Source organism: Delphinapterus leucas, chromosome 11 (genome assembly GCF_059928025.1).
Source record: "Delphinapterus leucas isolate spDelLeu-1000000601 "Yukka" chromosome 11, BTC_Dleu_Yukka2, whole genome shotgun sequence".
NCBI lineage: Eukaryota > Metazoa > Chordata > Mammalia > Artiodactyla > Monodontidae > Delphinapterus > Delphinapterus leucas.
In genome coordinates, this window is record NC_143139.1 from 84,782,327 (window position 1) to 84,797,408 (window position 15,082).

General features: G+C 37.1%; 1 protein-coding gene across 5 annotated transcripts in view; it reads left to right on the plus strand.

The window, feature by feature from the left end:
* Positions 1-35: 35 nt before the first annotated feature.
* The window catches only part of HCFC2 (host cell factor C2), a 62,824-nt gene continuing 47,777 nt past the window's right edge, over positions 36-15,082 (plus strand). For 4 of the 5 annotated variants that reach the window (XM_022599994.3, XM_089921172.1, XM_089921173.1 and 1 more), the window contains exons 1-6: positions 36-226; positions 1,659-1,807; positions 3,276-3,436; positions 12,357-12,565; positions 13,309-13,393; positions 14,941-15,047. In XM_022599994.3, the coding sequence (XP_022455702.1) occupies positions 64-226; positions 1,659-1,807; positions 3,276-3,436; positions 12,357-12,565; positions 13,309-13,393; positions 14,941-15,047 (874 nt within the window). In that variant the 5' untranslated portion in view covers positions 36-63. The remainder of the gene's footprint in view (positions 227-1,658; positions 1,808-3,275; positions 3,437-12,356; positions 12,566-13,308; positions 13,394-14,940; positions 15,048-15,082) is intronic. The other variant, XM_089921175.1, reaches the window with a different exon arrangement.

Sequence of the window (15,082 nt, forward strand, 5' to 3'; positions counted from 1 at the left end):
CCCGGAGCAGCGGCGCCGGAGCAGGCGCGGTGCATTGTGGACAGAGGGGCGGGGGTTGGGAAGATGGCGGCTCCCAGCCTCCTCAACTGGAGGCGGGTTTCCTCCTTCACGGGGCCGGTCCCCCGCGCCCGGCACGGACACCGCGCGGTGGCCATCCGGGAGCTGATGATCATCTTTGGAGGGGGCAACGAGGGCATCGCCGACGAGCTGCACGTCTACAACACGGGTAGGCGCGGCGGCGGTTCCTCGGCCCCGCCTGTGGGAGCCGCGGAGGGGGAGGGGAGACGAGGCGGCGGCCTCGGCCCTGACAGCTGTCACCGCCGGGTCACTGCCTCCTCCGGCGGGCGGCGGGGAGCGAGTCTCGGCCGGGCGGCCCCAATCCCGCAGCGTCCCGGGCCGTAGCTCCGTTTCTCCGGGATTGCCGGGGCGGAACCGGCTCCCGTGCGGGGCGCGCCGGCCCTCGGGCAGGCGGTCCCGGACCCCCCCGCCCCAGCCCTGCTGGCGGACGTAGGCGAGAGAGACTGTTTCCATCCGCCTGGGCCTCTTCCCGAAGTCTCGCCCACTCCGGGGCCCCGAGATCCCTCCCTGTCAAAACCCACCTCCAAACCAGAGCTCCTCCGGGCCTTTCCCGTCTTTGCCTGCCTGCCTTCTTTAGGAGGAAGAGAATATAGAGGAGATGAGGAGGGAAAACGAGAGGGCTTCTGGTACTTTCACCCCAAATACAGCCCCGTACCTGGCAGTTGTTAGTCAAGATTCTTACCCCGTTGGTAGCCCTCTTCACTGGCGGGGAAGTGGCTCGTGGGTGATACCGGCGCCTGTCTGCGTGGTTGGGTGTGTGTGCCCAAGCTCAGCCGTTCAGCGCTCGGGGAGGACTGTCGCCTTGAGCGCCGCCGCACATCAGAAATGCCCCCGGCCGCGGAGGCCCTGACTTTGAGTACCTCCGTGGAACGGAAAGGATGTTGGAATTTCATTTTTCCCACTTGTAAATGCGCCAGCAGTCCTAAGGAAGCTGTTTTCTTGGTGTAAGGCTAATTAATGAGTTTGAAGTCTATGTCGTGATCAATAACTTTGCTTTGACCAAACAACTTAATCGTAGTGGTCATTTAGAAATTAATAAAATGGTCGAGTAGGGGAAACTTTATTTTTTCACCTTCTCCTCCTCCTGGCACCCCAGCATAAAAAAGTTAAAAAGTTAGTCGACAATTTGGTAGACTGTAAAATCCTTGGCTGTGGAATAAGTTAGACCTGGTTTGAATTTTGCTCTGCCAGTTGCTCAAGGATCAGCCCTAAAGTTACTGAACCGAAGTGTCAAAGTTTTCACTTGTAAAATGGAGAGGATGATGCTCCCCAAGTAGGGTTTTTGTTGAGAAATTAAGTGATATAGATCAGGGTTTTCAACAGCAGCATGATTGACGTTTGAACCGGATAATTTTGTTTGTTTTAGGGGCTGCCCTATATCCCCAGCCTTCTACCCACTAGTTGCCAGTAACACCCTCCTCCTGCAGTTCTGACGACTGAAATTTTTTTGTTTGTCCCTGGGGGGGCAAGATCATTCCCAATTAAGAACCACTGATATAAATGATTCATATAAAAGTACATACTCATAGTTTGTGATAACTGTTTATTATAATTGGTCTTAATTTTATTTTGGCAACTAGTTACAAATCAGTGGTTCCTGCCAGCTGTTAGAGGAGACATCCCTCCAGGCTGTGCTGCCCATGGATTTGTCTGTGATGGTACCAGAATATTAGTATTTGGGGGAATGGTTGAATACGGAAGATACAGCAATGAGTTATATGAGTTACAAGTAAGTATATTTCAAATTTATTATCTCAACCTGAAATTTTAATGATATTGCTCATAATTCTTTGAAAGATTGCAAAATGTTTCATTAACATGCTTAAAATAGTGTGAGCTTCACATTTCATAGCTTCAAAGAAAACATTTCCACTTCACTAAAAAGCCAAAGTTTCCTTTTTTTTTTTTTGCCCGCGCCGTGTGGCATGCGGCATGTGGGATGTGGGATCTTAGTTCCCTGACCAGGGATCAAACCCGTGTCCCCTGCATTGGGAGCGTGGAGTCTTATCCGCTGGACCACCAGGGAAGTCCCAAAGCCAAAGTTTCTAGTGTAAGTCTTTTTCCAATACCCAGTGCAACATTTGTAACATTAAGATACCTGTTACTTAGCCTCAGTTGTACAAGTTATATGTTTGAGCTTTTGTATCTTAGCGCAGTCTTTCTTTAACTTTAGCCTGCAGCAGAAGCACCTGGAGGGTTTGTGAAAACACAGATTGCTGGGCCCCGCCCTTAGAGTTTCTGAATCAGTATTCTCTACAGAGAATTTGCATTCCTTCTGACTTCCCACCTGCTCCTGCTGGTCTCCAGACCGTACGTTTTTGAAAACTTCTGCCTTAGTTACAGAAATTGTTACCCTCACGCTAATAATCACTTTTTTCCCCTTTCTGGCAGTACATACAAAAGGGGTAACAGTTTCAAATAGCCTTTCTAGATTTTACTCTCTAATAAACCAGACCCAGAGCCCTCTGTGACAGCCTTAACTGACTTTTATTCCTGAACTGTATATTCCCACGGCTGTGATCATAAGGGTATCTGGTAGTTGGCAGATGTAGGTGAATTATGCCTATTTACAAGCAGTCCATTTAAAATTTTTTTCAAAAGTAGTTTTAGATAAAGAAAGCATCCATGGCTAGAGAATAAGTTTTGGAGTTTGGTTTGTTAAGTGATCTTTATGTTGGACTTCCCTGGTGGTCCAGTGGTTAAGACTCCGCACTTCCACTGCAGGGGGCACAGGTTCGATCCCTGTTTGGGGAACTAAGATCTCGCATGCCATGCAGCAGCCAAGAAAAAAAAAACTTTTTAATGAGCTTTATGTTTATTTAAAGGTTAAAATATATACCATCCATGGATTACCTAATTTCAAAAAGTGAGAGTACATAAATTACATTTAATCTTAAAGCTATAAATAATGTTGAATTTTTCATTTGGAAAATATTTTATAACTGCTAGTGTTTATTATTATAAGCTTAGTTTGCCATTGTGGAAAGCTGTGAATATGGAAGATTAGACTGAATTTCTATTGGAACACTCATTTTAATTCTTGAAGTTATCTGGTTAACTTGTCATTTGTCCCAAAAGTAGCTTATTGAAGCCTTCTGATTGGATTCAGATTAAAATGTATTGGTATGATGTTACACTATTGACAATATAGGAGCACTTTCCTGATTTTGTCTGAGAGTATTTATGCTCTTTTTTAGGCAAGTCGTTGGTTATGGAAAAAAGTGAAACCGTATCCTCCTTCTTCTGGTTTACCTCCTTGTCCTCGGCTGGGACATAGCTTCTCTTTATATGGTAACAAATGCTATTTGTTTGGTGGCCTGGCAAATGAAAGTGAAGATTCAAACAATAATGTTCCCAGGTATGCCAACACTTTTTCAGACCAAATGTTTATTTTACGATTTAGATTAAAAACATTTCATTTCTTCCATCTTTAATTTTCAAAAGTGTTGAAGCTTAGCCATTTTCAATTAAACCTAACAGTGAACAAATTTGTGTCCATTTTGTGTTTTCCTTAGTCCCTGGAGTATATCTGTTTTCAAAACTGTGCCTTTTCTGATCAGAAATCATCTTATTAAATTGATATTAATATAACTGCTTGTGGCAATATATTTGTATACGTTGAGCCATAATGAATTTTAGTTGTCATAAGTGATAATGAAAAGTAATAAATGGATATTTTCAAATTATATTTCTCTGAGAGTTAGTGACAAAAATCTGAATATAGAATGAAGGCTATCATTTCCATTTTTCTCGTAGGAAGCTGTTAAGAGTGGTTCACACAAGCAAGTACTTTCAGAACCAATTCTCTCCTCCTTTTTCCAAACAGAATTAATCACTGCCTCTTTTCTTTTTGCATAATGTTTTGATCACATGGTCATTATAGCATTCAGGATTTGGAGGTTTAGAATCCAAAAGGCTGTTTTCTGATTCACTGCTTACCGTGTATGTGTCCTTTAGTGGAAGTAATCTAAGCCTGTTTTCCTTCACTGTGAAATGCGAGTGATTAAATACCTACCTTTCAGTGTCATTGTGATTGCTAAATAAGATTATTGGAATAATTTTCAAAGGACTTTCAAGTTGCCATCAGCAATATCAGTAGTTGTCATCGCCATTATAATGTGTCTTTTTACCTACATTAGACTGATAATAGAGTTAGCTTTTTTTTTCCTCCAGACTTTAAAAAATAACATATACTAAAACTACATGGAAAAATTGGAAACTGTAGAAAAGGAAAAGAATTTATACCACCACACTAATCCAGATACTTTTACTTTTAGCCCATGTCTTTTTTTCATTTTCCACTAAACAATTTTTTTTTAGGTACAGACTTGTAAAATTCAAGAAACTAAAAAGTATACGAAGTTCTTTCTCATAGCATCACTGTTCCCCAGCATAGGCAAGCACACATAATTCAGTTTGATGTGTATCTTTTGGAACCTTTTTCATGTAACACATTGTATTAGCTTTTGTTGTGTTAAGGGTAAGCTTCTCAAGTTTATGCTGCTTGAGGGAATAACTAGATACACGTGATACTTTTTAAAACCTTGATTAAAGCTAGCACATTCATTTCTGTTGACATTCCATTGGTCAGAGCAAGCCCTAAGGCCAAGACCTGAGTCGATGATGCAAGGATACATGTTCTGCTTTCTGGGAGAGGGGACTTGGGAACCTTAATCTGATTCTATGCAGACATGTATTTTTTTTATACAAGTGAGGTCTTTCTTCTTGCTTTATGACTTTGGGTGTTTACTTGTTTGGGTTTTTTGTTTGTTTTTTACTTTTAACAATATATCTTTACATGGCAGTAGATATGGATTGACCTATTTTTTAAAGGCTGAAAAGTAGTCTGAATTATGCAAATTATTTAACCATTCCCCTACAGATGGACATTTAAATATTTCCATTATTTTGCTATTACAGTTTTTGCACATGTATAAATATTTTTGTAGGATTGATACTTATAAATGGAATTGGGAGGGAGGGTGTTGGTCAAAGGGTACATTTAAGTTTGTTTAGGTACCTCTGAATCAACCTCCAAAGAGATGGAACTATTTTATACTCCTAATAACTGTGTACGAGAGTGCCTTATACCCTCAGCAATACTGAATCATCTCACTCTTCTTAGTTTTTGCCAACATAATTGGTGAAATACATTTCATGGGTTTATCTTGATTTATTTTTAAACTAGGAATGAGCTTGATTAATAATGCTTATTGGATATTTACAATTACTTTTTTGAAATTGTTCAGGTCCTTGTTTATTTTTCTATTTTTAAAAGTTGAAGTATATATTATATACCATAAAATTCATCCTTTTTATATGTACAATTCAATGATTTTTAGTAATTTACAGTGTTGTGTAACCATCACCACAATCCAGTTCTAGAACATTTCTATCACTCCAAAAGAAACTTCTTATTCATTTGCAGTCAGTCCGCATTCCCATACCAATCCCCAGGCAACTACCAGTCTACTTTCTGTCTCCGTAGATTAGCCTTTTCTGAACATTTTGTACAAATGTGCTTTTGTGCATTTATCTTCTTTCACTTAGCATAATGTTCTTAAGGTTCAACCATGTTGTAGCATGTATCAAATATTTCTTCCTTTTATTGCTGCATAATACTCCATTGTATTGATATATCACATTTTGTTTATCTGTTCATCGGTTGGTAGACATTTGGATTGTTTCCAGTTTTTGGCTTTTATGAATAATGCTGTTATGATCATTTGCATACAGGTCTTTCTATGGACATGTATTCATTACTCTTGATTAGATACTTAGTAATAGAATTGCTGAGTCATGTGGGAAATTTATACTTAACTTCTTAAGTACTACCAAACTGTTTTCCAAAGTGACTACCATCTTACCTTCCCACCAGCAATGTATAAGTGTTCCAAATTTTCCACATCCTTGTTAACACTTGTTATTGTCTGTCTTTTTTTTTATAGCCAACCTAGTGGGTATAAGGTGGTATCTTATTATGGTTTTAATTTGCATTTCCCTAATGACCAGTGATGGTGAGCTTCTTTTCATGAGCTTTTTAGCCATTCATATATCTTGTTTGATGAAATTTCTATTCAGATCTCTGTTCATTTGTTAGATACACTTGACCAACAGGCACAAAAAAAGATGCGGAACATTGCTAATTATTAGAGAAATGCAGATCAAAACTGCAATCAGGTACCACCTCACACCAGTCAGAATGGCCATCATTAAAAAGTCTACAAATTGGGCTTCCCTGGTGGCGCAGTGGTTGGGAGTCCGCCTGCTGATGCAGGGGACACGGGTTCGTGCCCCAGTCCGGGAAGATCCCACGTGCCGTGGAGCGGCTGGGCCCATGGGCCATGGCCGTTGAGCCTGCGCATCCGGAGCCTGTGCTCTGCAGCGGGAGAGGCCACAACAGTGAGAGGCCCACATACCGCAAAAAAAAAAAAAAAAAAAAAAGTCTACAAATAATAAATGCTGGAGAGGGTGTGGAAAAAAGGGAACCCTCCTACACTGTTGGTGGGAATGTAAATTGCTGCAGCCACTCTGGAAAACAGTATGGAGGTTTCACAAAAAACTAAAAATAGAGTTGTCATATGGTCCAGCAGTCCCATTCCTGGGCATATATCTGGAAAAAACTGTAATTCGAAAAGATACATGTATGCCTGTGTTCATAGCTGCACTATTCACAGTAGCCAAGGCATGGAAACAACCTAAATGTCCAAAGACAGATGAATGGATAAAGAAGATGTGGTACACATATACAATGGAATACTACATAGCCATAAAAAAAAGAATGAAATAATTCCATTTGCAGCAACATGGATGGACTTAGAGATTATCATACTAAGTGAAGTAAGTCAGAAAGAGAAAGACAAATACCACATGAGATCACTTATATGTGGAATCTAAAATATGACACAAATGAACTTATCTATGAAACAGAAAGAGACTCACAGACATAGAGAACAGACTTGTGGTTGCCAAGGGTGGGGGTGTGGGGGAAGGATGGATTGGGAGTTTGAGATTAGCAGATGCAAACTATTATATAGAGAATGGATAAACAACAAGGTTCTACTGTATAGCACAGGGAACTATATTCCATATCCTGTGATAAACCATAATGAAAAGAATATGAAAAAATGTATATATTTATATGTATAACTGAATCACTTTGCTGTACAGCAGAAATTAACGTAACATTGTAAATCAACTATACTTCAATAAAATAAATCTAAAAATAAAATTTAGTTGCTTGTATTCTTATTATTGAATTATAAGTGTTCTTTATATATTCTGCGTACAGGTTTGTTTTTTAAAAAATCAAATATGTGATTTGCAAATATTTTCTTCCCATCTGTAGCTTGTCTTTTTATTTTCTTAATGGTATCTTTTGAAGCACAAAGATTTTAATTTTGATAAGCTCAGTTTATCCATTTTTTCTTTTATGGATCATGCTTTTAGCATCCTTTTTAAGAACTCTTTGCGTGTGTCAAGGTTACAAAGCTTTCCTCTATTTTCTTATAAAAGTTCTGTAGTTATATCTGTGATTCATTTTGAGGTAATTTTTATGCCTGGGTAAAGTAAGTGTCTAAATTCATTCTTTTACATGTAGATATCCAGTTTTCCCAACACCTTTCATTGAAAAGACTATCCTTTTCCCACTGTATTGTTTTGGCACCTTTATTGAAAATGAATTGACCGTAAATGTAAGGGTTTATTTATGGACTCTCAATTCTGTTCCACTGGCCTTATGCCAGTACCACACTGTTTGGATTACTGTAGCTTTATATTACGCTTTGAAATAGGAAGATATAAGTTCTCAAATTTTATTACTCTTTTTTCAAGAATGTTTTAGCTATTCTGAATCCTTTACGTTTCTGTATAAATTTTAGGATCAACTTGCCAATTTCTGCAAAAAGGTCTTCTGGGATTTTGATAGGGATTGTGTTGACTATATAGATCAATTTGTGGACAGTTGCTATCTTATTAGTATTGAGTCTTCCAATCTATGAACATGGAATGTCTCTACATTTATTTAGATCTTCTTTATTGTCAGTCAGCGATATTTTGAGGTTTTCAATGTACAAATCTTGCTCTTATTTTGTTAAATTTATTTCTAACTTTTTATTCTTTTTGATGACATTGTGAATAGATTTGGTTTCTTAATTTCGTTTTTGGCCTGTTCATTGCTAGCATATAGAAATACATTTGGTCTTTGTATATTGATCTTGTATCCTGTGACCTTGCTGAATTCATTTATTATTTCTAATCATATTTTCATGGATTTTTGTTTTTCTTTTTATTAGTGATTCTTAGGAGTTCTCTATGTAATTTGTTTTATATGTTCCAAATATTTTTTCCCAAGTCTTCTGTTTGCTCCCCCCGCTTTTTTAAGGGTTTTCCTTTTTGTTTTATCAAGTATGACAATATACTTTTTAATGGCATTCTGGTTTGTATCCTGCTTTTTAGGAAGAATCTCCTGTCCCAAAACTATAAAAATAATGTTTCTATATTTTCTTCTAGTACATTCACAGCTTTGTTTTTGTGTTTAAAATATTAATGCATTTGGAATATATTTCTGTGACTAGTGTGAGGCTTTTTACTTTTTCTTCTGAATGAATTTTCAGTTCTCCCACCACCATTTATTAAATAAGTCAGTCCCCCCCCACACAATGTGTTGAACTCCCATCTCTGTCATATCTTAATTCTCTTAGAATTGGGTCTTTTTCTAGACTCTCTAGACCAGGGGTTACAAACTACTCTCTGTAGACAAAATTTGGCCTGCTGCCTGTTTTTGCTAGTAAAGTTTCATTGGAACACAGCCATGTCCATTCATTTACATATTGTCTCTGGCTGCTTTCATATTAAAAGGGCAGAGTTGAGTAGTTGTGACAGAATTTATGGCCTACAAAGCTTAAAATATTTACTATCTAGCTCTTTCCAGAAAAAGTTTGTGAGCTCTTGTTCTAGACTCTCTTCTGTTTCATTATTTACCTTTCTATCTTTAATTGTGATGTTTGCTGTAGGTCTCTAGTATATGCCTTTGATCAGATTAAGGAAGTTCTAAAAAAAAAAGTTATATATATATGAAGTATAGTTGTATAATATTACATAAGTAACAGGTGTACAGTATAGTGATTCACAATTTTTTAAGGTTATACTCCATTTATAATTATAAAGTGTTGGCTATATTCTCCGTGTAGTGCAGTATGTCCTTGTAGCTTATTTTATACCTAATAGTTTGTAACCTCTTAATTCCCTACCCCATGTTGTCCCTCCCCCCCTTCCCTCTCTCCACTGCTAACCACAGTTTGCTCTCTATATCTGTGAGTCTGGTTCTTTTTTGTTACATTTACTAGCTTGTTGTATTTTTTGGTTCCATATATATAAGGAAGTTTTCTTAAATCTATAGTTTGCTAATTCATTTTTTGTTTCTTTTTAACCAAAAAATGGATGTTGAGCTTAATTTTTAAAATTTTCCAAATGGAGGAATTCTCTGGTGTTCCAGTGGTTAAGACTTGGGCTTTCACTGCCATGGACCTGGGTTCGATCCCTGGTTGGGGAACTAAGTTTCCACAAGCTGAGTGGTGTGGCCAAAAAAAAAGAAAGAAAAATTTCAAAATGGAAAGTTTTGTTATTGTTGCTAATATCTAGTTTTATTATATTGAGGTTAAAAAAAATGTGGTCTATAGGATTTCTCCTTTTTAATGATTGTTTTTGTGGTCTATTTCACAGTCATTTTTGTAATTATTATAGTTCTTCATAAAGACTGTAAGTTCTTGACTGTTTGGCTAAAAGGTTCTTTATTAAATCAATGTTTTAAATTATTATTCAAAGCTTTTTTATCCTGTGGGTGTATGTCATAACTTCTGAATGACATGTTAAAATCTCCCAGTGTGATTGTGAATTTGTGTTTTGTTCCTTACATATATAATTTCAACCTGTGTGTATTATTTTGTTATAGACTTATCTTATGTAAATAGGACTAACAATTAACTAGTATGCACTGGTATAGCATACTGGCTGGGATTCGTTCTGATCTGTTCAACTCTATGCCATATCAGTTGTTAAATAGTTTTAATATCATCCTGCTATTAATAGCTTATAGTTGGATTGGGGGTTCTTTTGTTTCCCCTGCATACTCCCTATCTCCAAGAGACTTTGTCTTAAAATAAGGACGTTTTTTCCTGCCCTTGTAATTTTATGTTTTCCATCTACTCTGCTTGTTGTTGCTTCTCCACACCCCTTTCCCTGCCTTTGCTAGGTTTCTAAAAATTGTGATGAGATTGAATATTTGTGTATGTGTGTTTATATATTTATATAATTTTTATTTCCTGTTCTGTGAACTGCCTGTTTATATCCTTTTACCTATGTCTATTGTGTGATTGGTCGTTATCTTGATTTCATAGGAGCTCTTTATATTAAGAAAATTCTGTGATGTTTACTAAATTTTTTTTCAGTTTTTCTCTTCTCTTTTGACATTGTTTATAGTTGTTTTTTTTCCCAGCCATCTTATTTCCATAGACTATGCTTTGCTTTTTTTCCTTCTCCTTCCTTTTTCTTGATTTATTGTTTTTCTTTGATTCTTTCTTTCCTGCTAATGATTTGAAAATTATACATGCTAATTCTATGCTTCCCTTAGTTGCTTGGAAATCATCATACACATTTAAACTGAAGATGCCTTGTACTCTTTGGAAATAGATTACTGTCTTTTTCTTTAGCCTTTTTTTGCTTACTCCCTTTTTACATATGTTTCGTAGAGTCGTGAATCTTATTCCAGACTACAATAATGTTAAGAAATTAATTTTTTGGTCAGTCTTTCCCAGTGATTATTTAGACCTCACAGCCACGGTTATAAACATCAATTTAAATTAATTATAAATTACTAGTTTCTTTGCACAACCATTTCTTTTATTCAGTGTATTCTTTCTTGGATTTCTTTTTATTTTTCCTGGATGATCTAGCATCATTTTTTCACAAAACAGTTATATGGCTAAACTGCAGTTTTGTTTTGTTTTTTTTTTGGGGTACGCGGGCCTCTCACTGTTGTGGCCTCTCCCGTTGCGGAGCACAGGCTCCGGACACGCAGGCTCAGCGGCCATGGCTCACAGGCCCAGCCGCTCCGCGGCATGTGGGATCTTCCCAGACCGGGGCACGAACCCATGTCCCCTGCATCGGCAGGTAGACTCTCAACCACTGCGCCACCAGGGAAGCCCTAAACTTTGCAGTTTTATATGTTCTAAAATGTTTAATTTTGCCCTCATATTTGAGTAATAATTTGATTACTCAATTTATTGAGAGATAGATTCTTATAAATGTCACTTTGCTCAAAACATTGAAAACATTATGTCATAGATGAGAAGCTTCATGCCAATTTCTAGAGTAAAAAAGCTATGTAGGACATTGCTATGACATTATAGAGTGAAAATTTAAAAAGAAAAAAAGTTGCAAAGCAATATTTGTAGTATATCTTGCTTATACATATGTGGGTATCCATAGCGAGAGAGATCTGAAAGGGTATTTACTAATTATTGTCAATAGTAATTGTTCTGGTTATCTAGTACCATGTAATAAACTGCCCCAAAAGTTAGTGATGCAAAATAGCAACCATTTTATTGTGTTCGTGGATTCTGTACATTGGGAATTCATACAGGACACAGCAGTGATGACTAGACCCTCAGATGGGAAGGCTTCAGTGGTCACTGCCATGTCTGATGCCTCAGCTGAGATGGCTGAAGGATGAACTCAACTGGGACTGTCATCCTGTGTGCCTACCTGTGTCCTCTCCATATGGTGGTTTTGTGACAGTTGGACTTTCAGGGAGGTTCAGGATTCCAAGTGCAAGTGTTCTGTAGTGAAGCTGCATTGGCCTTCTGTGACTGAGCCCCAGAAGTCACATAGTATCATTTCACCACACTCTATTAGTCGAAGCAGTCACAACCTGCCTAGCACCAAGGGGAGGGAACATAGACCCTACCTCCTCATGGGAAGAGTGTCAGGGAATTTGCAGCTATGTTTTGAAACCGTCACGGTATTGTCATGGACAAGAGTGCTGGCTAAATGATGGCAGGAATTTTTTTAATCTCTTCTGTTCACTACTGATCCCCACAAGAGTGCCCGGTACATAGTAGTGTTTGATAAATACATGTTGAATGAATGAGTTATGGGGTTTCTGCTCTTCTAATGGCTTTCTGTATTATATGAATAAGCATATATTATTTTTATAAATAGAAACAAAAAGCAAATAAAAAGTGTATATCATGTTAATGTTTTAATTTCTTATGTCCTAGATATTTAAATGATTTCTATGAGTTGGAGCTACAGCATGGTTCTGGTGTTGTGGGTTGGAGCATTCCAGTGACTAAAGGGATTGTGCCTTCTCCAAGAGAATCCCACACAGCTGTTATATATTGCAGAAGAGATTCAGGAAGTCCTAAAATGTATGTTTTTGGTGGAATGTGTGGTGCTCGCCTTGATGACCTATGGCAACTTGACTTAGGTAAACTTAACTTCATTCAGGCTCAGGAATTCATTATGATTGATAAAGGCAAATATAAAAATTGCTTTGAAAAATATTTTTGATTACAGTTTTTATTGAGTTGTACTTGATATGAGTGATTGCTGATCAGTCAAGTTGAACAAATGAATATTTGATTTATGACAGTAACTCTCCTGGGCTCCCTATAAGTCAGGTCACCATATATTCTGGTTTGCCTTGGATGGTCCTGGTTTATGCTTATTGTCCCACGTAATTATCAATAGTACCCCTTTCACTCTGTGAGATGTCCCAGTTGAGGATGATTGAATTTATGTGGTTACTCTGTCTACAGGAAATGTGGCGTTAGTAATGTTACTGCTGGTCAGTGAAAAACCTCCTTGCATAGCTATTTTAAGGGATCGTAGGAATGAATATTTGGAGGGTATGTGTGCTTCCACTTCTGAGTGTCTTCTACACAATATGCTCTTACTTAAAATGTTAAAATCCTTAATCTGGTTTTATTTCAAAATCAGTAGCACCCTAAATACACCTCTCCATTACAAATACTAACATTCAAGTGTAAATAGATTTCTGTGATTGGCAATTTATGTCAGCTGGAAATGTTTATTTTAAGATGAAATTCAAGTAATGGTTTTGAAACCCTTTGCTTCATTTTTGTAAGTCCTTTTTTTTTTAAACTCTGCAAGTTGAAGTAATTTGCTATTATTAGATTAAGTTGCTAATATACTTATTTTTACTTTTAGAAACTATGTCATGGTCAAAACCAGAAACTAAAGGGACAGTGCCACTTCCACGAAGCCTTCATACAGCCAGTGTTATAGGAAATAAGTATGGTGTTTTTCTGTTTTTTAGTCTTCCTTTTTTTTTCTTTTTAACAAACTTAAGAAAGATAGGTACAAAGAAGAGTGATGCTGCTAATTTCTTGAAAATGATTTAATAATGTTTGATTGTGCTTAGTGAAGATAAAGTAATATGCCCACAGGAGCTAAAATACTTACTGTGCATAAAGTATTTATTGGGCATAAAGTAATATGCCCATAAGAGCCAAAATACTTACCATTTTCTTGTCATGCTGCCTCTTTTACTTCTTCACATTCCTTACAATATCATGCACAGAGTAGGTGTTATATAAGTGTAAGGTAGAGTGTTGTCAAACTGATCTGTCCTCCATCAACAGATTTGACACACCTAACTCACTGTTTCTTTTTACATATTTTACATATTTTTCACATATTGATTTGTACCCAGGTGTGTATTCAGCGTCTATGCTCAATGATTATACTTTGGATGGTGTTATGGATAGAATGTGGACTCTGTAACCAGATTGCCCGAATTCAGGTCTGAGCTTTGATACTTGTCCTATCTGTTCTGGGGCAAGGAAACTTTATTTGTACCTCAGTTTCCTCAAGTATAAAATGTGGATACTAATAAAACCTCCTTCACAAGGCTGTCATGAGGATTGAGTGAATTAATACATATAAAATGCTTCAAACAGTGCCAGGTACATAGAGAGCACTCCATAAAGGTTAGCTGTTACTATCAACAAGTTCCCTTTTTTGTGCAACATTGGGCCAGAATTAGGAATATTGTTTAAATAGAATTTAAGTAAGTGTTTACCTGTGTAGGGACTTTACCTTAAAAGTAATGTTTTAGGAAACAACTAGTTGTAATTTAGAACCTCATTAGTTCTTCTTAAAAAATAGCCATAAACAAAACCTAATAAGATATTCATTTTTTTAAATAGCAGAACCCTTTTATAACATGTAGTTTTTCCATTGGAACTCTAATATATAAAATAGATTAAAAAAAAATAGAGCTTCTCTGGTTGACATGAGGCTACATGGCCTAAGCTCTTCCTGATGAGCCTTTCTTCTTCAGCAGCCATCGGGCATGTCCCGAGAACCCTTAGGGCCCTGAGGAACATAGTCTAATGGTTTTTATTTGATGATATCAGTGACCAAAGTTATAAGAAACTTAATTCTCTTTGGTTACTATACACATACAATTCTAAATTTAACTTTGGATGTCATAGATCATTTGAGTATCCTTCTGGCAGGCAACCCTTAGTTTATTGCATACATTATTGATTTTCAAATGTATTATAATTGAAATATTTCCCACTTTAAATAACTTGCCAGAGAGTAATAATTTTGATTCTGTATTGCTTCATAAAATTATAAACTCTTGAAAGAAGACCACTTTATTCACTATCGTATTTCCATTACCTTGACAGTGATAAGTGATTTATTAGTCCTGAAGCTTTGAGTCAAGAAAAAATAAATTTGTCTATTCTTAGCATTTTAAATCTGAAAAATAAAATTAAAGCTTTAGGAAAAAAAACCGGCTACTTTATGTTTTCTTTTTTTGTTGTTCAGGATGTACATCTTTGGTGGATGGGTTCCACATAAGGGGGAAAATATTGAGACTTCACCTCATGATTGTGAATGGAGATGTACCAGTTCATTTTCTTACTTAAATCTTGGTGAGTCTTTTAAGAGTTATTAAAATAAAGTTTAT